Source organism: Rhyacophila brunnea, unplaced genomic scaffold (genome assembly GCF_057557595.1).
Source record: "Rhyacophila brunnea isolate RB1 unplaced genomic scaffold, BYU_Rbru_1.0 scaffold_2, whole genome shotgun sequence".
Lineage (NCBI taxonomy): Eukaryota > Metazoa > Arthropoda > Insecta > Trichoptera > Rhyacophilidae > Rhyacophila > Rhyacophila brunnea.
The window spans coordinates 8,288,415-8,314,457 of NW_028232859.1; the positions used below are offsets into that span (position 1 = coordinate 8,288,415).

A 26,043-nucleotide genomic window follows, 5' to 3' on the forward strand; every position below is an offset into this window, starting at 1 on the left:
ATATAATATATGTATAAACTTAGGTGTATCCGAAACATTTAGAATGTAGAGAAATATTTTACATCACAAGTAAGAAAAAGTCTGATCTTAATGTGTATTTATGGCCAGTCAACATTTGAGATACACCTCTACAAACATGTGTATAATAATATAATTAATCTGAAAAATATAATCCTTTATAATATATAAATATTTATTATTTTTTATAATTCTGTAATCGTTAGCACCATGTGAGCGCGTCTAATATTTAGCCGCAGGTTGTGAGTATAAAAGAATTGTTTTATAAACTTTATAATAGTATTATATTATTTCACATTAGAAATACTGCAATCTATTATTCTATCTAAAATATCAATACATATTTTTTATAGTATTTTAAAAATACTATGCCTTATTTTTTTAATTGTATAGTTAATGGATGGATATTAAATTGGACATTGATTTCTATATCACTTGTTAATTATTATTCATAAAGTTGACTATCAAAAGAGATTTATTGAATCTCTTAAAGAAATTCATCAAGTAAATTAAGTACAAAATATTTAATGCAACGTTTTTGTTGCAATATAAAAATAATGTTACACACTGATTGTAATTAATGCATTGGAAGCATAAAAAGTAAGTTAGTATAAATTTCAATGAGCAATTACTTATATTGACTAAGTAATATTTATTATAACCGGAATGTATTTATGTATAATAAGATTCACTTATATCCTATAAAACAGAATAATTCCTATGGTGTTTGGCACATTAGTTCATATAACTTAAATCTAAACATTAATAGTAAAGAGAAGCTTCTAGCTAATGGGTTAATTGTGTTAATAGCTGAAAGCCAAATAGATATTCACACATTCGATGCATTTAATAAATGTGTCCCTACTTTCTTTCTAAATTTATTTAAATCTTGCATCCGTTCACTAGTAAAGTTTCCGGTCACTACATCAATCTACCGGTTCTAGGAAGAAGCTATCGGCTTGCATCAAATGAATGAATAGTAAAGCGAAGATTAAAATAGAAAAGATTTAAAAAAATACACAATAAAAATATTTAATATATAGTAGTAGAAAAACCTCCACAAATGAAGAAATAAAAAAGAAAACTTCATCGTTCGTTGATAAAATGGCAACATTATCCGTCTTTCAGGAGAAAATTTCCAAAACGCATTCTAGAAATTCACAATGACATCATACCAACGAACAAAATATCCGCAAACTCACAAAACGATAGAGAAATCTCCCGAAATGAAACGTAGCTTTTATTCTGCTATTCTTTAAAAAAAAAAAAAAAAAATGCTTGCATTCATAATGTACAGTGTCCGAATAATTAGATATATTTTACACATTCAAATAATTTTTTCTAAGCTAAACGATAATCAAATTTCTGCTATAATTTTGAAGAAAATCAAAATTAAAAAAGTGAAAGATTACGTAACACGATGAAAGAATCATTCTACACATTTTCTAACCTTAACACAATATTATATAACGGACCATAATATATATATGAACCAGTCTATACCATCCAACACTTGAACACTCATGATAAGTACATCTTGGTAATTTTGAAATGTCTTTTTCTAATAAACTGATAAAGGTACCCAATTTTCACGAAATTCATGTTATAATATTATGTATTTATATTGAATTACTATATCAATAATATTATCTAAGGCAGTAAGGTTCGTTGCCGTTAATCAAACGATTGGCATTGGGCACATTGGGAGTGTGTTAAGTCGGTGTTACTGTCTTGGCCATCCTTTTGTCGCTTGGAATGTCCTCACTTCGGATGAAGTAAATGTGGCCATGTGCTGATGTTCGGCTGTAAAAGTAATATCATTCATAAATTAATATCAAATAATTACAAGATAAAAAGAACTTTTTATATTCAACGTTTTTAAATTTTCTGTTGAATCATATAAACTTGACTTGACTAGCTTAAACGATCAAAAAAATTTGTATCAGTATCAAGAAATAATACTGAAATGTCATATTGATTTCCATAGTAACGCACATATATATTAATAATTTAGTTGCTAGGACCATCCGCTTAGCAACCAATAATGGTGTCGAAATAACTTTTCATACAAAACAGAATTAACTGAAAATGAATTCAATTCTACTTAAAGATGGCTAAAAGTATTAAAAAAAATGCATTAGCACCGTGTTCTCATATATTCTAAAAGTTTCAAATGTCTAGCTAGTCCGGAAGTTAGTTAAAAATCGATTGCAAGATTTGTACCGGACAAAGAACCACCGGACAAATAAGAATACGAGCTAAGAAAAACATTGTAATAAAATAGAATTCCCTCACACAGAAAATCTCATCAAAATGGGGACACATTGTGAATGTGAATTTGCAATAGTCGCCCTTATTGAAGTGTATATAGAGTTAATTTTTCAACTAAATACAATACAATATGCAGACATCTACAAACATGTTACCAGAATAATGCTTGCAAAAATGAATGCGATATTGCAATAATCATCTTAATTGCTATATCTACCTAGAGTTCTTTCATCTGTGAATTTTCAATGAGGGTCGTTTAATAGTAAGTAGTAAGAGAGTTTTTTTTTTCAGCTGTAAGTCAATGATTTTTATTATGCGCTAAAAAAAAATTGGCATCATAAGTAAGCTGACAATCGAAAATGTGTGAATTACCATTTTTACATGCGCACATGGACCGCAATAGAGTAAAAGGTTATAATAAACAGGTTATTTTTATAAAGGATGATTATCAGCCATTCACCAAAGTCATTGAGTCATAACATTTGCCTTTTGTGATTCACCTACAAGCGTAGTTTCAAAGATGACAACCCACCGTGAGATTATTTGAAAATAAAGTGGCATGGTTATTCACAATTAATAGTAAAGTTATTGTTAATTATATACCTTGTTGTGGTAAATGTCTTCTGACTGCTCTGGGAGTGTCTTCATCGTCAGAAGCATCACCGTCGTCATCTTGATCGTGGGCTGCCCACCGTTCGGTGAACTCACTTGCAGAGCGAACAAGTGACGGTTGGCTCAGGGAGCGTTGCATGGAACGCTGGCTTGAAGTTCTGTACAAAAAAAATGTATCATTGACAAAATAAACACTAAATTGCATGCTTGTACTAAAATCTTTATTAACAGATTATGGACTGAAGTATGTACCTAATCAGTGAAACATTAACTAATTTTACCTTGGTATACGGAAGTCTTGTTCATTGTCGCTATCTGTGTCATAGAACCTGGCAGATAATGGCATACCCATTGAAGCCTCGGACTGGCTGTCCATATTGTCCATTCTGGCATAGTCTACCATCATCTCAGACATGGATCTGAAAGACAATTATCATTTATATTACATTCATCAAATTTTCAAGATTCACAGAAAATGGGTAGATACCGAAAATGAGTAGGTACCAATGACATTAATATGGACGACGCATTTGGAAAAAAAATGACACTCACTTTTTTGTCGGGTCTGCTGAATGGCATAATCTGTTCTAACGCCATTTACAATAAAGGTGATATTACTATAAATTCCCGATGCTTTTTGTCGGGTCTGCCGAATGGTTTGGTTCGAACGGGTTCGCTCAAATGAACATTGTCACTAGAAACACTGTTCTAACGCCATTACAATAAAGGTGATATTGCTATAAATTCCCGATGCGTGATATTGCATAATGGAAATTGCGTGACGTCTACCTATACATGTGCGAATGTCGCTTTGCGCGAATTTACTTGCTAGCTACTGTATTGAGTGCGTTGTCCATTAATAATGTCATTGGTAGGTACACACAAAAACAAAATTAAGTAGGTATATTATCTTAATTACAGATTTCTTTATTTACTTTTTTATAGTTACTGCATTATTTAGGAATGGCTTAAAAGGATAATTCCTTGGAGAAACTCATTTAATTCGCATTCTGTGTTATTAGTGGCGAAATAAAGTGGTATTTCGAGGGTTAAGAAACGACACCTTGCAAGTGACAAAATAACCACTTTACAGGAGAGGGGAAAAGCTCTGATGTTACAAATCTATGTTTTTGTCATCTATAGTGAATGTATGCATGTAGTATGAGGGTTACTTACATGCATCTGACAGATGGCTGGCAACAAACAAAATGATGCATTTACGAGTTATCATAAGTTTTATAGTAGATACGAGATATCGTTTCAAATGTTTTTAAGAGCTAAATATTTTTTTAAGAATTTTTAGTTTTCATCGGTAGATGCCGATACTACCAATATATTCAATAATGCAAAAAACGTATTTCGAACAAAATTTCACTTACGAGGTGTCGTTTCTTAAACCTTGATATATATAAAACATATTGTTTTGTAATGTTATAGTGAATAGAATAAGTTGGAATCGAATCGGTACGCTTACCTCATATCAACATGATCGCTGCGGTAACTAGACCTGGATGTCCTTCTGGAAGGTGAGGAAGCCTGCGGCGGTCTGGGGGTGCGTCCTGAAGTGCCTCCTTCGCTGTCATACTCGTATAGAGTCGGCAGCGAACTACGTCTTGAACGGGTGTCCCAGTCTGACTTCTTGCGGTACCTTCCGCCCTATAAATACATCAAATGATTTGATAAAAAAAACAATTTCTAATGTTAACCTTTTCTTTCACTTCAAAAAATTAAATGTACCTATTTAAATGAGGAAAACTCAACAAACACTTTAAGTATACCAACAGCTATTCGAAGGATGTGTCAAAATGGTTTATGTACATTAAATTTAGTAATTAATAATATGTTCTGTTACAAATAACCTCATTTATGTTTTCTAACGCGGTTGGAAAACATTGTTCATGTTGATACCGTCTAAACCATGGCATCCTCAGAGGATCCAAGGCCATGAGGCCTGAATCATCATTGGGCTGATTCATGCAAACATGAACAGATCGACTGCGAAGCAAATTACTAGCCCGTAAGCAAATAGTAATTATTAATATCATTTTTTAATATTATTACCTACATTAGCCTTCATCCAATTTTGACCAATAAGTATTAAATTCGTACACTTACCTACATAAATATTGAAAGCAAAGTTCCCAGCCATACAATGTACCTAGCACCTAGAATATCTGATTTGAGATTACCTACTTTAAAAAAATATGTATTTGTACCTAGTTCAAATAATTCAAAATATGTACCTACCTAGCAAAGACATACAGCCTTTTCAAAGCAGGTACCTAAAAAAGGTCTAGCTGACTATTTCTGTAGTGAGCGAAATTCTCAGAAATAAGCCAGGTACATAATATGCAGAGTGTTTTTGTCATTTTTCAGAGATAGAATTGTGAATTGTTTTTTTTTTTTTTTTTGACCATGTCCGATCCTAATAGGATCATATGGGCCTCCACAGAGTAGAGGTTTGTATTAACAGATTTTTGTTTTTTACGAGAAATGGATGTCAGCCACTTGCTCAACCTATTAGGTCCATACCCTGACTCACACACAAATTGAAAAACAATATGTGTATTATTACTACCTACTCTGCCCTACCAGCCCCTAATAGGGTCATTCGGGTTTTGGTCTCTGCAGACGTCGGCTGTGGCGCCGCGCTCCCGGCGTCACTGCCATTTTAAATTTAATTATTTTTTTTTAAATATTTTTTGTTAAATATTTTGTACGCTGTACTTTATTGTATTTATATTCCGAACAATAAACGCCCTGTTTTCGCCTGTACTTCCGCGTTGTCAATCAACACAAACATGTCCCCGAAAGAAGCAGACGATACCACCGTGACTTGACATGACATTACATCATCAGGGGGGTCCAGCGCTCATCCATCACCCCCCCCCCCCCCCTTTCGGAGGTGACAATGTACAAGATGTTTTTAGTCTTGATTAGGCTTAGTATGACACAGTACATAGTGTAATAAGTAGGTAGGTACTATCAATTTAAACTTAAAATTTTTCACTTTTTAATTATGTAATTTTATAGTAACATCAATCGACATAAAATAGAACTAACGATCTCAGTCAATAATGAAATACTCATCACAAAAACAGACATAAACTGACATTATTCGAACTTATCATATTATTATTATATTTTATTAGATATAATGAGTAGTCAATATCAAACATTTCAATCAAGCAGTTCACAAATAATCTCTCAATTGAATAATCGTTCCTCGCATAGGTACTTTGTTTGTCCACAATAGACATTAAACTACCAAAATAATAAAGCCATACTATCATAATATAATATTAAAATAGACATGAAACTACATATAAACAACCATAAAGACAATTATGTGTTTATTAATCAAATATGTATCCATATAAAAAAAACTAAGCTTAGTAGTTGGACGTAATACCAAATTAAAATAACGAACAGCTACAATTTTTAGCATAGTAACATTTTCAAATGAAAGTGATGCGTACTGCGCAAATGCATTAGTGTTAAGCAAGTCAAATGTACCTTGGGCTTATCGGATGGTGGTGCAAGTATCCTCAAGATGACTTCCCACTTGTGTTGCGGGAAGAGCGCGCTGTATCGCTCGTCTTCACTGATTCTCCTGAAGTCTTCTCGCCTTGAACAAGAACTTAGTTCACTTCGGAGTTCACAGCGGCTGGTGATGATCTCGCGCCAGCGGTTGCGCTCCTCCATCGTTAGTGTCTCATGCTCTTCCATGGTGTCTGATGTGATCACCTGTATGCATTAAACATTTTTATACAGTAACCTGTACCATGTCAAACACTAATCAATAATTATTAAACTAATCATGACAAAATTAGTTAATGAACCATATTGGTGTTCCAAATAATGAAACTTCATAATTATGTTTATCACAAGATAGCTTACCTCAGCATTTGCCTCAGGTTGCAAAACTCTAACTAACACATCCCAGTTGTGAGGAACGGTCTCCTCTTCTGTGTATATTGGGTTGCGTGCAGGTGGAAGTTCCGGCAAGAGTGGTAGTCCTTGGCCTCCGATATTACCAACCAACTCCGGTGAGAATAGATGTGGACCAGTTGAACCTGAGATTGAATAATGCATTATGTAACAAGTCTGCTAGATGTGACAGTGACAGCTGGCTAGATAGAAATGTACCCTTCGATAAACAACATTTGAAAAAATGGATTTAATTTTTTTTATATTGATGTAGGGACTTTTGTATATAAATATTGCCCGTATCTTATTTTCTTCTCGGTTCACTCGACAATGCCGAAGATTACCTAATAGCTGATAATGGTCTATATCTTGAGACTATTCATTCGACCTCTACCCAGCAAGTATTATTATATTGTTGACCTTCCCAGCTCATACTTAATAATTATATAAATAAAATATTTATTACCAATATAGTTCTGCGGCATAAGCGGCGGCTCAGACCTGGAAGCGATAGTCATTCCAGAAGCGCTCGATACGTCGGAGAAGTCTTCCCATCTTCCGTCTCCCTGGTCAGCTGGGTAGTTTCTGATGGTGACGTCCCAACGTGCAGGTGGGACCGCCGCAGCACGAGCTGCGCGGTATTCTGTTACCAGACGACGGTGCCGCTCAATATCTTCAATGGTCTTCTTCTCAGTGATGGTGCGCAGGAATACATCATCTACCATGTGTGCAGTTATTTCTGGTTTTCTACAAAGGGAAAAATCTTTGAAAATGCAGTCCTGTATCATAATATTTCATTCCCCGTTGACTTTAAACCTGATTTTACTAAAATTATAAAACTTTTGAACAGCAACACGTGAAAAATGTGAATTTATTATTGGTATTCTTTTATTAATTACCTTGCTGGCAATATTGGTGTCTCAGGCATATGCTCCAGACTTTCCATCTGCAACTCTTCACGAACAACTTGCACTGGTGGGAGTGGAGCAGGACGCTAGATATAAATAATTAAAATAACCATTAAAAATGTATTTTTTTATTTAGTAGCTTATGATTACTCTAACTCACTTTCTAAAATTAATTTATCCCTAAAGTAAACCTATGGCCTCGCATCCTTTCGCTACTGTTTATTTACACATACAATACACAAAACCAATCTCGGGCATTATATGGTGATGTTTTGTTCTCTTGCTTCTTTCAAAACAAGTTGCTCCAAAGCTATTTAACATTCATTACTGAATTAAGTGTTGTGTTTTTTGTTCTTATTTTTCATTCTCTGATTATACCAACCATTTATTTTTGTATTCATTTTAATTTCTCCCCCCAATATATAATATATAATATTTTCACAATTTCATAATATACATAATATTATGTCTGATTTTATAATACCTACATTCTGTTTCGATATGTTGTTATTAGGACCATCACATAGTTTATTCATTATTTTTTTTTTTGTTAATTCCACTACAATTTATGTATACAGCAGTTTCTGGCTATATAAATCCATCTTTGAATTGATGAACTATAACTTTACTATCATCACTATATTCGTTATTTATTTATCAATCAAATGAGGCGATAATTAAAGAAAATATAAAAATTTGGCCACCATCGTGGTATTTATTTTATGGGCTTCCGATTGCAAAATGTCAAGTTTAACTTGAAATTAGTATTCAGTACCATACAATACATTTGCAAACTGAAAATCAATCGGACAGTAATTTTTATAATAAATTGACTACACTATTGAATTTAAATGTTCCTAGGTAAATTTTGAAGAGGCTCAATATCGTTAAAATGACCCTTAAAATATGCCTATTCATCATGGCAAAGTTCATGCTTTTATTAAAAAAAATTACAATTCTAATTATTTTCCAAGCTATGCCGCCAGACAATATTGTATATCCCTGTTAGTCGATCTCTATAATATTTTTTTAAACACATCATTCATTTTAAGCATTTCTCACCTTAACAGAGAACATCTTGCTGTGAGAGTCGTCAACCAGTTCAGTAATGGAGTGCGTGTCTGTCATCTCCGTGTTGAGAGAAGCAATTGATCTTGGACGACGTGTCTCCACCATATCAGAAGTATCCCATTCCTAACACAAAAAAAGATATTATTCAGTTTGACTATAATAGAAAGGGAGCCTCGTACAATTTTAAGTATTAAAACATGTCTTGTTTATGGTATTACTGAAAAGTTTTTAGTGAGGTATTTGGTAACCAGAGCAAAATTAATATCTTGTAAGTTGGCAGGTTGGAATTGAAAAATAATGGATTATTTATTTTATAGCTGCCATCTTTCTTTTCACTTTTCTATACGGATGGCGTAATATGCGTTTGAGATATTCATGATTGTTCATGAAAATATTATTTGAATATCTGCTCATTTTCCGCTGAATTTATCAACATGCCTAATACGTGAATAATTTTCTTCCAAAAAGACTTCTGAAAACTTCCAAGTCCAACTCAATTCATTTTGAGAAACCAATTGATGATTTATCTTTTATCCAATCATTTCAAGATAGCTTATTTCTAATTTTTAATCGTCGTATCATCATATTATACCATTAAACTTTAAAACTACACAAATTCAGTATAACATTATAATAATTTATGGAATTGGTTGTTTCAGTGAATGTAAAATTGTGTTTAAATTTGCTTGATGATTACTACAAATGTACCTTTAATGAAAAATGAATTGCAGCTAATTTAAACAACAATAATTAAAAGTAAATAAACAGTTTTTCAGATTCACTCCATCCAGTATGGATGGTTCTCTTCAATGCCTGATAGAAACCTTTAATTTTAGTTTTAATAAATAGCTAATTTGATGTATTTCTGATACAAGACCTGATTTGTGTTTCCCCATCTCCATCCGCCATGTTTGTGCACGGCCGCCTTCCATGATGCTATAAACGTGTCTGAATGAAAAGATTTTAGTGCCACACTTCCTTGTCCCGAAGCGATGCTGCACGGAACTGACGTAGCAACCATGCACCTTAGTGCTTAGAGAAAGAGTTTTAGAAAATAAAAAGAATCTGATACAAGACCTATTATATTTGCAATAAACCAACCTGGGCGTTCTTCCTGACGATGCGAGAATAAATTGGAGGTGCTTGAGCAACCCTTCTAGGTGGGCCTGGTGGTGCAGGTGGAATCTCTTCACGCTGTTCTTCAATCGTTGACAGGTTACGATCAGATCTAGAAAACAAGAATCATAATATGACTACTCAACAACACATGATTGTATTGTCACATTAAATCAATACTCAAATGCGCCAGATACCGGATCATTTGCAGATCTTTGTAGCCTCTAGGTAGGTCTCGATCCATTGTGGATGTTTCTCAATATCCTGGGCCCGCTATAGGTTTGCGGGGTGCATACTGCATTCATATGCAACAAACTACTTCGTAAGGCCATGGAGGTAATAACAGCTTCATAATTATATGTATACTATTTAGGTATAGTATATTTATTCTTTTTCCAATAATATTATGTTAATAAACTAGTAATTATAAAATTTCCTAGGCTTTCATTAAAATAATGTTATTTATTTATTGGTTTTATGGATATAGGATAAGGGATGCACCGAATCCACAGCATATATGAACCGCACTATACTGGTAATCAACTACTTTACCAAAGTCATAATATTCACCCTTGGTGTGAGATGATAAAAAACATAGATCAGGGCTGAAGACTCCATACAATTATTTAAAGCCTACCTCCTTAATAAAAATAATTTTTAATTACTTTTTAACGTATATTTTAAATATAACTGAATTAGGTATTTTATATTCTACAAAAAAATATAATCGATAAATCGAAAAATATAATAAAAAAATAACGACATCTGTCTGTAGGTATGTATTATAAATTGGTTGTCGACTTGGCAAATCCACTACCTAATACGTAACAAGGTATATAAACACAATCTAACAAAGTTGAAGGCTTCAAATAATTTGACATATTACACGTATACACCACACATAAACGATTACACAAAAATCGGTCAAAATCCGGGTATTAGGTATGTAAGCTTAACATGTTTTGTATTATATATTTATTAATCTTTTCACATTGGATCTGATCCGAAACGGTTCCTTCAACTAAGCGCTGAACTACCGAGATAGGTAGTAGAATTTTCTAACCCATGTTCGAAATTGTGGTTATGCATTTTTTAATATCTATTTTAGTGTTTGTTGTCTTTTTTCATGATATATCTATTATAAAAAGGTAAAATATAATATTTTTTGTTCAGTAAATACACCTCCTGTCTTTCAGTTACTTACCATAGCATACCTACCTACAACAGGCACATAAATGCCACCGGCATAGACAAACTCCTCTCATGGACATAAAGGATTCCGATTTGAAATTTTCTATAATATTGTTGTGGATGTTCTATTAAATAAAAAATCGGTGTGTTTACTTATACTTCTTTCGTGTAACAAAACAAAAACAAAACTTGTGATAACCTAGATTCTTCGACTAGCCCTTAATTATCTTGTTAAATTACACACTCCAGAAAAGGGGCCGCTTCTTGGAGCGCCGTTGGTTTATTTCTATACACTTTAACTTATATTACTAAATTATATAATTATTTCTCATTTTTATTTTTAAAGTAACAACTTTACTGTCACTCTGACGTTTAATCATTTGTTTACCTAAGGAATTGCAAATGGCCGACATAATAAATTCGTTGCCTAGGCACAAAACGGCACGGAACAATTCTACTATCAAACATGCGTTTGTATACATCTGACTGATTCGCAGCTAACTTCATACTGCCGCGCACTTTCGTAACGGTGTGCGCGCGCAGCTCTCAATTTCGCTCTCTACCAAACGCCCCAAAAGAAGCATAACTTCAAAAATACCTGATGCTGGTATCATCACTCATTCTGTCAGGTGGTGAAGGAGGAGCCCTTCGGACTCGGACCTGCACATCAAAGGCTGGCGGGGCGGGCTGCTTCACAGCAAGAGGCAGGCGAGCGGCAGACATAGTAGTCGCATTGGCGAGATGCATCTCACTAGTGTCCCCAAATCCTATGCAGAAAGTATCACATTAATTAAAAATCATAAATATATTTTATTGAAACGAACTAACGTTGTTCAAGACCGCTAATCTCCCAAATCATTTTTATCTGGCTAACAGTTATGTCGATGTGGAACTACAAGAATTGCAATAATAATTTATAACTTACTACGAGTATCATACATATGCAACACATAGGCTAATTTTATTGAAATAGTACCATATGGAGCGTAGTCGTTAGATAAACATTTCTAAAAAAACATAAAGATTCTTTGAAAACTGATCTTTAAATTTACATTTTCACTTGAGGTTGAGGCCCTATATCTATGTTTTGCGGACTTTTGAGTATAACTCAATTTTTTGCTAATTTTACGATACGTACGAAAAAACACTCCCATATAAGAACGCATCAGTGGCGTGGACAGTATAAGTCGCAGATAGTCTACAAAAATAAAAAATAATTTTCTATTGGACTAATATATATCTGAAATGAATGTCACTGTCCATACGTATAAGTGTGCACTTATACTCTAAAACCACAACAAAATATAATGATTTGTAACAGGTAACCTGGTCGGTTTTATCAGTAGGTATAACATGTACTAATCTTCTGGAGAATATAAACTTTATTGATATAAAAAATGACTACAGAAATTAACTTTGTTTTTGCTCTCCTGGAAAATCGTCTTTTTGGACTTATACTCATAAGTCCACCCACCATAGATACAATATTAGTCAATGTGCGATATAATTATATAAGTTATTAACTTTTGTTCTCTCACCTTCACTGTGGGCGCTATCACTAACATCTTTGATGTATGAACTGATTGGCAATGATCCGATCTCCATTTCAGCTTCGGAATGAGATTCACTGGGGTAGTCAGATGGCAGTGTGTCGGAGGCAGGCGGAATCCCTTCGGAGCCTGATGAAGAGCTGACGGTTTGCTGTACAGGTGCATGCACTCTCGGAATCTTGACACCTTCGAAGGCTGAGATGTTACCTAGAAAAACGTTTATATATATCGTGGCAAAACATATTATTTAAGTGTTTTTTTGTATAATTTCATATGCGCCATCTTGGAGCAGAGGTTTATAACCTGTTGGAAGGCAAGAAACCGTTTTGTTTTACAATAGGTACCTACCTAGCGAATGAAAAATAATTAATTTTCAAAGGTTATTTTTTTGTCAAATTTATTTTGAAGGTTGGTCTTAATTAATTGAGTTTTGAGAAGATTAGTTTTTATAGTGAAAATAATAAACACCTTGAAAAATCTTAAAAACCAGTTTTTAAAAATCCATGAAAAAAATGGACTAAGTGGCATTTGAACTCACATCTTTTACTTTCCAGGCTTATAACTTTTATCCATTGAGCTAGCGATCCAACCATCATTCTTGCGAATAATTGCTAATAATTACAGGTACCTACTTAGTTAGGTTTTTCAAAATATATATTTTCAACAGAAAAAAAGAATCTTGCATTTTTATTTATTTTGCATAAAATAAGTTTTGAATAAAAAAAAGATTAACGTTGATAATGGTATGACAACTGAAATACGTAGCAATCAACTAAAATACTATCAATAACACAACTTATATTATGTTGGTATCGTATTATCGTAAAACCACAATTCATTATCACAATAAAAGAAATTATTACATATTTATGTCTATGGTAATTTTCTTTCTTAATTTTTTCTCTTTTACGGTAGGTATAAAAATATAAATTGTATTTATTCAACGATCAGTATTAATTACCAGGTATTTTCCAACAGAATAATATTTTATCACTCAACTTAACAATGACTGGACAAATATTTTTTCTACAGCAGTGATATACTTTAGATTATAATATAAATATTTTAAAATGGTAGACAGTGTTGCATTCATATTCCATTCGTGTTCCTTACCCAGACTACTGCCGGAGAGCTTGGTGATTTCGGATCCTTCCCTGGAGTAGGGCAGCCTGTAATGTGGTGGAAGAGTTCTCCTCCGCAAGCAAAGGTAACTCACTCCGAGCCCGAGGAGTAAAAGCGTCAGGAAAAGAATGGCGCAGATGATAAGCAAGATTTGGATTCCTTTTAGTGGTGGTTCGATTGGGACAGGTGGGGCTAGCTCCTCCAAGCTAAAATCATGAAAGTAAATATTAATAAATGAAACAGTTTGGTTTGAACAAAGCGATTTAACTACCTGTAAATCACTATAATAATAATATATTATAAGGAATAATTCTTACTCGTGTATAACAATACTTCCTTGCGATTCCAAAGAATTTGTAATAACTATTGACAAATTAATATTTTCGGTTATGGACTTAAATTATGGCTTACAAAATTGATGATAATAAATAAAAAAATATTGAAAAAACCTAAAATAATGATTTTGCGTTTTACTATTTTCAAGCATGAAGAACACGATGAGTATATTATTATTTAACAAAACAATCTGAAATTGAAACCACTTTGATGCAATAGTTTCATAAAAACAAATATTCCACCAGTCGTATGTTTCCCGCTATTATTTTTATTTTATAATATAAAATATACCTAATATTATTGTATTTAAAATAAATGACATGTTATTACATATACATTAACAAAATTATATATTTTATGTGCAACTTAAGACAATAAATTCCCTTTCACTCAATGTGACACAGATACCATAGGTATATACTTATTTGTTTTCGTTAAATTAAGATTATATTATATTACATACGGTTTTGATTAGTTTTTTTTTTTATTCATTAAGCCCTGCCTACACGTACCACAATAGATAAATATCTAAAATGATGTATAATTTAATGGCATAACTTTAGATATTATATAGACAGACGAGTATATTTTGACTATTATCTATCATGACTTGGTTTACGCAGGGTTTAGTTGAATTTTAAAAACCCACCGACACTATCTGCAATTTGTAGTCTTTGTTTAATGAAAACAAAAATATCACTGACAAAGCTTAGTGTGCACCATTTATGTTGGATCTTAACAGTCTACCTCCACTATTCGCCACTGGGTAATTACATAGTTAATCTAGCTACAGACCTACAAACTTTTCTGTAGAATGGCCAAAAATGGAACAACAAACTACCATAGGACGCCATTTTGAAAATGTCATTCGAATGTCAGATTTTATCCAGTTACGAGTCTTGATTGGGTAGTTTTCGACAGTGGCTCCCCCATCCCATTCTTCAGATAAGTTTGTAGGTCTGTAGGTCATAATCCGTCCCTGGACATGTAATGTGTTTGTCATCCGACCAAATTAACCAAAAACATCTTACATAGGAGCAGGTAAAGCAGCGGGCAGTGGCGTAACTGGCGGTGGGTATCTGCAGACCACAGTGATTACTTCGTCTCCGTCCATTTCCAGACCAGGATGGAACCTCACCACTATGTTATTGGTGAACACACGCAGAGGTTCCTGAAATTTTAACAGATTAATTTCAACACAATAATATTATGTATGCATACACACTGACGAATAATAAAATAAATTAATACTCTCGACCCAGGGTACTTGATATAATTTGAATTTAAATTCTAATTGATGAAATCTTTGTACTTTATTACTATACTATTTGAGTAAATTTTTGCGACCTGGGTTTCCTCTTTCGGCGTCTTCAGACACTATGCGCACTCACCAATGGCAAATACATAGATACTGACAACGAACACAGTTACCTACTTAATAATTGTTGTATAGCAATTTAATACAATAAACGAAGATAAAACCTTATTACCTAAATAAAGGATCAGCACATCTATTCTATACACAAGACTGCTATCGGCAGTTATCGAGGGTAGTTTTTCATATGTCTGTATTGAAATATTATTATTCTTACAATAAGTTAGCCGTCTAAACAGTCAAAACTGTCTATATCGCTCTAAAATTTAGCACACATAAGAGAGGTGCTGTTAAAACATAGCACTTATTGTAATAATTACAACTAACTTATTGTAATTGTTACAATAAGTGCTAATACTTCGATACAAAACTACCCTCGATAGCTGCCAGCTGATAGATGTTATGTATAGAATAGATGCGCAGGTATAAACACATTTTTTTAAATATTTTGAATATTTAAAGTGTTCGTAAAACCCGTAGTGAATACCTCATATAAATATATATTTAAATATCTACTAATAATACATTCAGTAGGTAAGCACATTAAAATATCATTACTCGTAGACAACAGGACTATATATGTAATGTGTTATGAATTGTCACTAAATAGCCCATCCAATAAGTAAAACAACAAAAATGAACAATTATGGGTATATTATGTGGTCGGCTCATATTTTTTTTCGACCATATCCGATCCTAATAGGATCATGTGGGCCTCCACAGAGTAGAGGTTTGTATTAACAGATTTTGTATTTTACGAGAAATGGATATCAGCCACTTGCTCAACCTAGTAGGTCCATACCCTGACTCACACACAAATTGAAAAACAATATGTGTACTTGCCAGACCCAGGATTCGAACCTGGGACCCACGGCGTTATAGTCGAACGCTTAAGCCGCGCGGCTACCGTGGGTGTGTTACATACATATGGTATGGTACAAAACTCAAATCAATCATTAGAATAATTAAGTATTATTTTATCTACTTTGGTAGAATATTGCACTATCCACTATACAGTGAAGCCAGGACAGTAATAATACAATAATTTGAAGCCTTACGCATAACCTTAAATACTGGCTACTATATTTTATACTGACAATAATATTTTTGTGTTTTTTTTGTCGAGTTTTTCCTTTCATATTCGTATAGAGAGCTTTTTTTTTTGTTCATGCGCAATATAATTTTCTTGGATGTCGTAACCGCCTACTTCAACATTGCCCTAGGAAATCACATAGTCTGCTTATGACATAATATTGTCTTTAGCATGGTAAGTCTAATACGTGATTAAAGTACCTATAGGGAATATGATCGATAATTCGGCATTTTACCTGTCTGGTTCCGCATCCTTTGAGTGGCAGTTCGAGCTTGTAACTAAGAGCACCTTTTCCACCAACATGACAGGCGGAATTGCGGTCAAAATCGGCGTAAGCGATTCCGTAGAACTTGTCATTGAATTTTAATTCCACCTGGAAAATAAAAGAAGTATTTAGCATTAATCATACGCTATGCTTGTATAATGAGTATGGCGTTGTCAGAAATAAGAGTATGATCATACAGCCTCTTATCTCATTATGACTCGTAGTTCAACTACGTATCCAAAAAAAGGGTTTCCACCAGGCTTGGTTTCACTTCAAGCCAACCGGATTCTGGCCTTCTAGAATGCCGCTAAATACCCACAATGCACAGGATACTACAGGATGCATCATCTCATATGGAAAGACACGGTAACACTGGCGAGCGACAGAGATTCTTGGAGGCGCCGCATGGTGTCCATATACTTCACAAATCAGACACGGACAAAGAAAAAAATATGAAGATATTATTACAATAATATCTTATTTTACCTGCATCGATCCAGCTGCACAGTTGAGGGCAGCTTTCGTTCTGTTAAGGAATATGACTGGACTAAGATCATCTAACTTCGTAACCTGGAAAATAAAGCAAAATGAAAAAGTATTTCATATGTATCGGTATTGTGCTTGCACCGGTCAATATAAATATAAAGCTTTGTTGGTGTGTTTTAATATTGGCCATTTTTATTTATAAAAAATGACAACATTTCAGTCACATAAGAAAAAACAATTCATATAAGAAAAAAGGCGCCAACATATTATCATACCTTGCCATCGAGGACTGTTTGTTCTGGTAATCCATCCCCCTGGTACTCTACGTTGTTGGCGTGCGATGCATAATTGCTCTGTCCTGCGACGCTTGCTAGCAGTACGCTCAGCAACAACACAGATATACTTATACTGTGTACCGCCATTTTTGTCTGTAAAGAAAAGATTTTTTATATTATGTGGTTAATGCGCCAAACGAGAAAGAAACACCCGAGTGATAAGATTTGGGGGACAAACAAAAGCAGGGCTTCGAACCGGTACTGAACCGATCACCGGAAAACCGTTATTTTTGTCGGAACGAAAACCGGAACCTAACCGAAAAAAATGTCGGGTTTTTTTTTTGGTTCGGTACATATTCAAACGCGCACCTTAACATGATCTTACTCCCCAGTTGTCTTTCAGTTGTAGTATTTAAGAAAAATATGGTTACGGCCGTGCGGTGCAGCATAACCAATGGTTTCGGAGTATGGCGCTGGGCTATCATACAAGTACCATAAAATGTTCTAAAGTGTGGTAGATAATAAATTTTGAATACAAATAAAAACTGAGCTAAGCTGAACCGAAAACCGGAAAAATCATTATTTTTTCGAAACAAAAACCGGAACCGAACTGATATATATTTTTTTACTTAAACCGGAACAAAAACCAAAATGGAAAAAAATAACGTTTTGAAGCCCTGGACAAAAGTCTAAAAATACATTTTATTCAATTACCCACACAAAGTGAATCTTATAATAAAATCCACGAAGTAGCTTCGTCGAAGAGCACCGCTTATGAACGTTAAAGCGACATATACAAAAAATACCTATATTCTTGTTAAGGCGTTTAAAATCTCCGTTCTATAACTAATACACGATATTTAAAGCAGAAAAGCATTCTTTCAAAGTTTCAATAGGAAAGGTATCGTAAGGTAGCGTACATAGCGTAATAAATAAATTGTTTTTGTAAACATATAATATATTTTTTTCTGTGTCACAGAATGCCAGAAAATGGAAGTAGGAACATCATAAAGGTATAAAACTTATATAAAAATCAATTTGTGTCATAATCTTTTATCTCATTGAATTATATGTTTTAATAAATTTATAGGTATAGTTAATGGGGAAAATATAAATAAGTATGTATTTTTTTTATTTTTTTTATACTTCCGTAAAAAATGATATAGGGGACGGCAATTTTCAACATGCAGCCGAACAGCAACCACCATTGGCGAAGCCCTGGTGAGATCAACAATATTTTCTTTTGTCATTCAATTCATCAAGAATAATCTTCAAAATAATGGACATTTAGGTATATATTGCGAATGTTTTATTTAAAACAATAGTAAACTCCAATTATGTGATTATCCACAGTTAATTATGATCATTAAGTACCTACCTACCTATGATGTCTGAATTTACAGGTAAACAATACACAGGTGAAAGTAACGGTGCTGCGGCTTCTTCAATTTTACAATAAATTAAAAAGAATTGTTCGCACTCGTATGTGTGTTATCTGTTATTTTCACTTTTTTTATTTTAATACGATTTTATTTACTCGATAGTAAAGTTCAGTGGTCTCTCTATTCGTGAGATACCTGTAAATTAAAACGAAAACAGTGATTGCGAAATGTTTCTCATTAACAATAATGACTTAACATGCTCGTCTCTCATTTTAAGTAAGTAGGTACTGAAAAGTTACATATATTTTGGCAAAAATCGTTTACACTTTTTTGAAGTCGACCATGTCCGATCCTAATATGATCAATATAAATCAAAGATCAAGATAAATGGCCCTCCACAGAGTGGAGGTTTATATTGACATATTTTTTACAAGAAATGGATGTTAGCCACTTGCTCAACATATAAGGTCCATACTCTGTCTCGTATACAAATTGAAAAACAATATGTGCACTTGCGAGACCCAGGATTCAAACCTGGGACCCATGATGCTATAATAGGCCGACGCTTAAGCCGCGCGTTTTACCCATTTACCCAAATTTTATTTAAAACGAACACAAGTCAAAAAAATCTTTTTTAAAGTCAACTTTATACCGTTTAGTAGAGTATACGCTTCATAACTTTGCACTCCGGCTCTGTAATATCGTCTCTGTTCTGGCAGAACACACTAACTGGAGAATACTAGATTTGAGTAATTTGACTTTGAAGTTTTTAAAATGTTTGAAATGGTCTATCATGTGAGTTTATTAAGTAATCGTAAAAAGGATGACTTTAAAATAAAGACTGTTCATTTATTAATAAGGTTTCCAGACGGTAAAGTTTGAAATAAGGAACATTTTGGTATAACTAACTCAATATGTCATTTTTTCGAATTAGTGTCTTCTGCCAGAACAATGACGATATATTCTAAAAATATATTTTTTTCACGTCATATTATATTAATACAAGACGTGAGTATCAATTTGATCTAATTTTATGTTTATTTATTTATTTAGAAAAAAGAGTATTACGGCATTACAGCGACTAGCCAATGCGCCATAATACATAATAAATACAAATTTATAAAAAATATCTGAATTACAAATAACAACTAAACAAGAAAGTAGAAAATACAGCATGTGTTTATGTAAATATTAAAAAAAAACATGATAATATATAAAATTATAAATTTAACACGTCCACCAAATGCCATCAAATAAGTAAATCGCACGATACACAGCATCATGAAACATAACACCTGTCCTGCGACGTGTGTATTATACCCATACAAAGCGTATCAGTGTAGTAAAAAGTGCAAATTTATGAAGCGTAGATATACTCTACTACTACTATCGATATACTATCATAAATCGTCCGGTGCTCGAATTTAGAACTAAGCACATCACATTATAAAAAGTATTGAATTGTTCAACCACTATGTAATCCTCGTAAACACACGTGCTTGCGGAAAATATGGACCCCTAAGTAAAAGAGATACTTATCCAGAAACGGAATAGCAAAACGTAGTATTCGCACACTTAATTAGTGTTAACTATACAATTACTAAACAGATCTAGTCATTAATTAATGATATATTTAAGCTAATCATTTGGTATTTGAAACATTTGAAATTATATAATTGTGCAATATATTTTCTGATTATTATGTGTCGATACTCGACAACTCCATTATTAAAGTGGATGTATTAAAAATCGCCAATAATTCACTGTGTAAGTACCCTTAATTTGAACTAAAACACAATTTGAAAAACGTTATAGTAGTATTTCTTACTGCGTTTAATCTTAGCGATAGGTAGGGGGCCCACCAAATATCCTAGCCCGAGGGCCCATTTCAGGATGAGGGAGGATTATTTTTCAGTGGAATTCGGCATAATTATTGTAGCTCTCTAGACCAAGCGGGTAGCACAGCCGATATTATCTGAGTAATGTTTTAGCATACTAGGCGCACATGTCCAGCATGGTCGTTGTTAGTCACTTCCAATCCGCCAGTCGTTGATGACACGCTCAACGGTTACCGCCACTATGCCTCCAATTTAATAAAAACTAAGAGAAACTGTACAAATATACCGCCGTGTATTGTGAAAATATGTAAAAATAATTATATGAAGAATAAAAAGAGCCTATGGGACTAATTTACATTCTCCTCCTTGGGCCCCCCAATATTAAATCCTGAGTTCGCCACTCTAGAGGCCGCTAGATTGACAAAGATAGTTTAGTCATGTGGTAATATAACGCACATGACTGATAGGAATGGGATAAGCTTGGGGCCTTCAACCAGCAGTTGATAGATCTGGAGTAATGAATATGACATAATTTTGTAAAATTCTAAGATTCTTATATTTAATTTTTGTGTTGAAAGTCTGTTTTCATTGGGGTGGCAGTGAATAAATAATGTATTTAGTTTCTACTTCAATTATAAGGCTAGGTTAGGTTATGTATTATAACTAATAATAATTTAAAATAAAATAATCACTTCAATTTGACCTCTTTCAAATTCATTTACGACAAGTTCCTAACACCAAAATTATGTTAAGTATTTTGTTTGTCGGGTGTAAACCTTTTACCCGTTAACTACATTAAAAAGGTGTAGGCATGAAATGTAATAAATTGTTTTGTCGACATTTTAATTTGTTAGCGGGTATAACAAAATATTCATTAATATTCAACTCCCACAACTAACAAGAAAGAGTAACTTACTGACAAGTACCGCGAACACAAACATTGCCTACGCATTGCGAGAATACGAAATTCCTCTGCAACGAACGCATTGTTCGCATTTTCCTACACGAAAATCAACGGTATCCGAAAGCAGTACCTAAGTAAGTTCCAATTCACAAAAAACGGACAAGCTCAACCTAACTTGCTCTCAATTAAGTTGTACAAGTCAGCAACAGTTATATGTTAGACGATAATAATAGTCGCACTTAGCGATTTTCAATTGATGCCGAAAGAAACTTACATTCGTACTGAACTTCTTGGTTTATGTTACGAGTATTATGTCGTAAAATATAATGATAAGGAGTAGATACCTGTTTGTAATAATTATCAAATCTTAAGTATTTATACATCCAGGGGAAATTTTTTTTGACGCAGGTGATGCAATCGTTAATTTTAAATGGGGTCCATTCATACGATTATCAAATTATATTGATGCGTATTTCTCACAAATTCAGTGTAAAATATTACCCAAAGCTTTCTCAACAAAATCCTTCTAAGTAATATCACGAGAGTCTATCTGTAACAGGGGTAGACAACCTTTCTATACCTACCGTACACTTTTGCATCTCTGTTAGTAGTAAAATTTTCTAACCGCACACCGGTTCCACAGTAATGGTGATTTGTAAAGTAGGGAAGTAACTTTACTTTATATAATTTATAAAGATTATATTAAGAGTTACAGCAAGTTAAAGCATATAACAATCATAATTTACCACTTTTTTCAATTGATTGTGAAATGCGATAAGAGGCAATTAATCCATCTTCGTTCGCTGCATGTTGTTTCTTAAATGATGCAATGATTGTTGAACGATTTTGAATTTTTTTATATGTTTCCTGAAAATCTGGGACGAGGCTCTTTTGTTTGCGGTCGCACTATACTGCCATTTAGGTTCACTTACGTAACGTGAACTAAACTTATGCGAGGGCGATACAAATAGTATATTTTCTGAAATTTAAATTGTCACAGGGAATTTTATGAAAACATAATGAAAATATTTTTAAAACCTTTGCCGCCTACCATGAAAGCTGGAACACCCACTGGTGGGCGGTAGGGACTAGGTTGACTACCCATGTATAACATAGCCACTCAAAACAGATACGTATACAAAAAATACTACTATTATTACGTGTCATAAGTGCCATCTTAATAATCAATCCATTCCTGTCAGGCGTATGCGTTGCTACTTTCATCAAAATTTGTTAATTCTTTCCATTAATATACGCAGACAACATTGTGTTTCTTACGTTTTATGGCCTGACCATCAATAAGACAAAAAGCAAATCTCGTTACAAATTCTTTGTCAATGCCGGCTGACTTCATATTTCTATCTTATTAATCTGTTCTTCATGTCGGCTCTCGTGGTGCAGTGCGTAAGGCGCTTGACTTCCACCCGAGAGTTCTGGGTTCGATCCCGGTCAGGACACAATATTTATGTGTTTTCCTCAAAGCATTGGTGTTTGTGATTATTCAAAATTACTAAAACCACCTTGTACGAAAAAGCAAGGACATGGTTATTAATAATTCTATAAAAAAAACTGTTCTTCATAATAATAGTCTTTCAGTGTTGTTTTGGCTTTGTTTTTTTTAATAATATATATTTTTAATTAATAATTTATTTTTTGCTGGTTCATCGTGCTTCTCTCTCCCACGGGCTCTTTTTTTTAGAATGAATCATAGTTAAATTTGCTAAAGCACACTGCTTGGAGACTTTAGTATAGTCCGTTCCTGAAATATTCCAAGTGAAAAAAAATCTCGACTCTTCATAATCAATCGTAGGGCCTCTTGGTATGCTCAATTAAGACCGAATATGGTGGTGGGCGGATTGATTTAGAGATATCTATGTTTACCAGATTTAGACAATAAATACATAGCACTCTTTTGAATTAACTCGTTAATAAAGCAATGTTCTAAAATTAACAACAGTTTTTCATTATAATTCACGCAACTTATGCAAAATAAAAGGAAATCCGCGCGGCGCGGGCATGTCTCTCTCGTCAAAACAAATGCGACAATCGGCAGCGATCGTGTTTTGGGGCAGAAAGTGCGCGAAGGCAGTCTCTCACATTTTCTTATCCATGCATTGTTCGCGGTCAATGTTAGGTGGAATTTTCCCACGGAAGGCGTTTCTTTCTCGGAGCAAAAAGGTGGCGCGGAGAAAACGCTCAGGTTCGCACACCATCGCGATTATTCTCTCTCAAAGCGACGAAAAAATATGCGATCTCCATTTTAATCGCGTGATTTAATTCGTTTCATATCCAGTCACAAAACAATGATTTTTCGCTCGTGATCAGACTTTAGCGAGATGCTAAATAAAAATGACCTCTCGTTGTGTCTAAAACAATGTGTGCATTACCAAGAAAACAATTCATAATCAAGAAAAATGTATAAAAAATGGTCCGCTCGATGTTATCGAGAGGAAGTTGCTGCGTGGGATATATGGGTTCATACTAGAAGGAGAAAAATTGTGTATTCGGCATAACTTGGAGCTCTATAATCTCTTCCTAGAATAATGTATCTCTGTATTTGTTAAATTTGGTATACTATAATGGGCGGACCATGTAGCAAGATTCGACAGTGTTCAACTGCCAAGGGGAATCCTGGATAGCAGACCGTATGGTCGGAGGTCAACTGGCATGCCGCGACTCCGGTGGTTGGACGGCGTCAACAAATATGTTGGAGTGACAGGAGGATAGGAGGACACTGGTCCAGTATAGGAGAAGATGGAATCAGTTTGTTTGAGAAGGCTAGAACTTTGAAACGAATAGCTTCATTTATAAGATGTTGTTTAATAAATTTAATAGAAATGTCAACTGGGATAAAATCAAACTTCTCGTAATTTAAAAAATGTAGGAAAAGTTTTTTCTCCAACCATGTCCGATCCTAATAACATCATATGGGCCTCCACAGAGTGTAGGTTTGTATTAACAGATTTCGGTTTTTACGAGAAATGGATATCAGCCACTTGCTCAACCTATTAGCTCCATCATACTCTAACTCATACAAAAATTGAAAAACCTGAGACCCACGACGCTATAGGTCGACACTTAAGCCGCGCGGCCATAGTACTAAAACTAAAAATAAACATAATTAAAATGTTTGTTTTTATAATTAATGACTAACTTAACGTGGTTTTCATGTTAGGCATAATGCGAAAAGACCACAAAAGATGTAAATGGTAAAGAAGCAGACAAAAGTACATAATATGACAATATATTGCAATGGGCCGGACATTTGGATAATTGCTGGACAAAATAGAGGTGCCGAAGGGGTAATAAACGATCACAATGCCACTCTATAATCAGTCGGATCAAACTCATCAAATCGGTGGAAATACGTGGCAGTGAAGAATCGTGTACCGAGAAGAGTAGAGAACTATTATTGAAGAGAGTTAGAGTTATATTAAATAACTTACAAGGCATTGAGTGTTGAGGAAGATACTTGACAGCATGATAATATTTTATTTTGTATTTTTTCCGTTGACACCCAAACAAAATCACTCTACAAATAATTTAATCGCAAGACATTTAAACAAGTTTTCATTGCCCCTTCGGGCGGATAAAAATGTTAATAGATACACACGGAAGCAGAAAAAACTATGCCCAGGAGCCGAAGTATAATATTAAATTCAAAAACAACACTTCGGGACAACTCAATTTTAAGACGTGTCATACTCTTAATGTTCATTTATTTACGGCTTTGATATTTTAAGAACTTCTGATTTCAGTGTCAAAGGGTGAATAGGCATTAAGAGATATTGAATATACACAATTTGAAAACATTTCGTGCATATACACACTAGAAAAAAATATTTTGTAGAAAAAAATATCTGCTGAATCGTCGTAATTAACTAATATGCCCGTAGCTTAATTATAAAAGCATACTGGCGTGAATCCAGCTGTTCAAAGTTTAAGTCCCGTTTTTTTCTACAAAATGATTTTTTCTAGTGTGTAGATATGAAATGTTTTCAAATTATGTCTAGATATTCAATATATAGAATGTTACATTCTCAAATCTTGTGTCTTATTCGTTGAATAAATAAAATAGTTTAATATAGGGAGATATAATAAGTTTCATATTCAAATATTCAAATTCATTTGTCTGTGCAAATTATGTATAAATCACAAACAAATAATCCCTAGCCATGCCTTCTCTATCAGTGCCAATCTGACCGCAAGACCAATATCGTCAAACAATAAAATTAAACCAATAAACACAGACCTACATGGTGACCGCGCATGTGTACAGACCATGCGCTTCAATGCCACG

The 26,043-nt window shown here is 33.8% G+C and overlaps 1 protein-coding gene across 2 annotated transcripts in view; it reads right to left on the minus strand.

Moving 5' to 3' along the window:
* Positions 1 to 1,280: 1,280 nt before the first annotated feature.
* The window catches only part of pot (zona pellucida domain protein papillote), a 115,803-nt gene continuing 91,040 nt past the window's right edge, over positions 1,281 to 26,043 (minus strand). The window contains exons 3-19 of one of the 2 annotated variants that reach the window (XM_085946634.1): positions 17,620 to 17,772; positions 17,345 to 17,428; positions 16,829 to 16,966; positions 15,157 to 15,296; positions 13,781 to 13,995; positions 12,656 to 12,862; positions 11,716 to 11,884; positions 9,912 to 10,038; positions 8,802 to 8,933; positions 7,731 to 7,825; positions 7,298 to 7,578; positions 6,802 to 6,977; positions 6,418 to 6,648; positions 4,376 to 4,557; positions 3,183 to 3,320; positions 2,893 to 3,059; positions 1,281 to 1,821 (exon numbers count right to left, since the gene is read on the minus strand). In XM_085946634.1, coding sequence (XP_085802760.1) covers positions 1,742 to 1,821; positions 2,893 to 3,059; positions 3,183 to 3,320; positions 4,376 to 4,557; positions 6,418 to 6,648; positions 6,802 to 6,977; positions 7,298 to 7,578; positions 7,731 to 7,825; positions 8,802 to 8,933; positions 9,912 to 10,038; positions 11,716 to 11,884; positions 12,656 to 12,862; positions 13,781 to 13,995; positions 15,157 to 15,296; positions 16,829 to 16,966; positions 17,345 to 17,428; positions 17,620 to 17,772 — 2,715 coding nt within the window. In that variant the 3' untranslated portion in view covers positions 1,281 to 1,741. Of the gene's footprint in view, positions 1,822 to 2,892; positions 3,060 to 3,182; positions 3,321 to 4,375; positions 4,558 to 6,417; positions 6,649 to 6,801; positions 6,978 to 7,297; positions 7,579 to 7,730; positions 7,826 to 8,801; positions 8,934 to 9,911; positions 10,039 to 11,715; positions 11,885 to 12,655; positions 12,875 to 13,780; positions 13,996 to 15,156; positions 15,297 to 16,828; positions 16,967 to 17,344; positions 17,429 to 17,619; positions 17,773 to 26,043 lie in introns of both variants that reach the window. The other variant, XM_085946633.1, reaches the window with a different exon arrangement.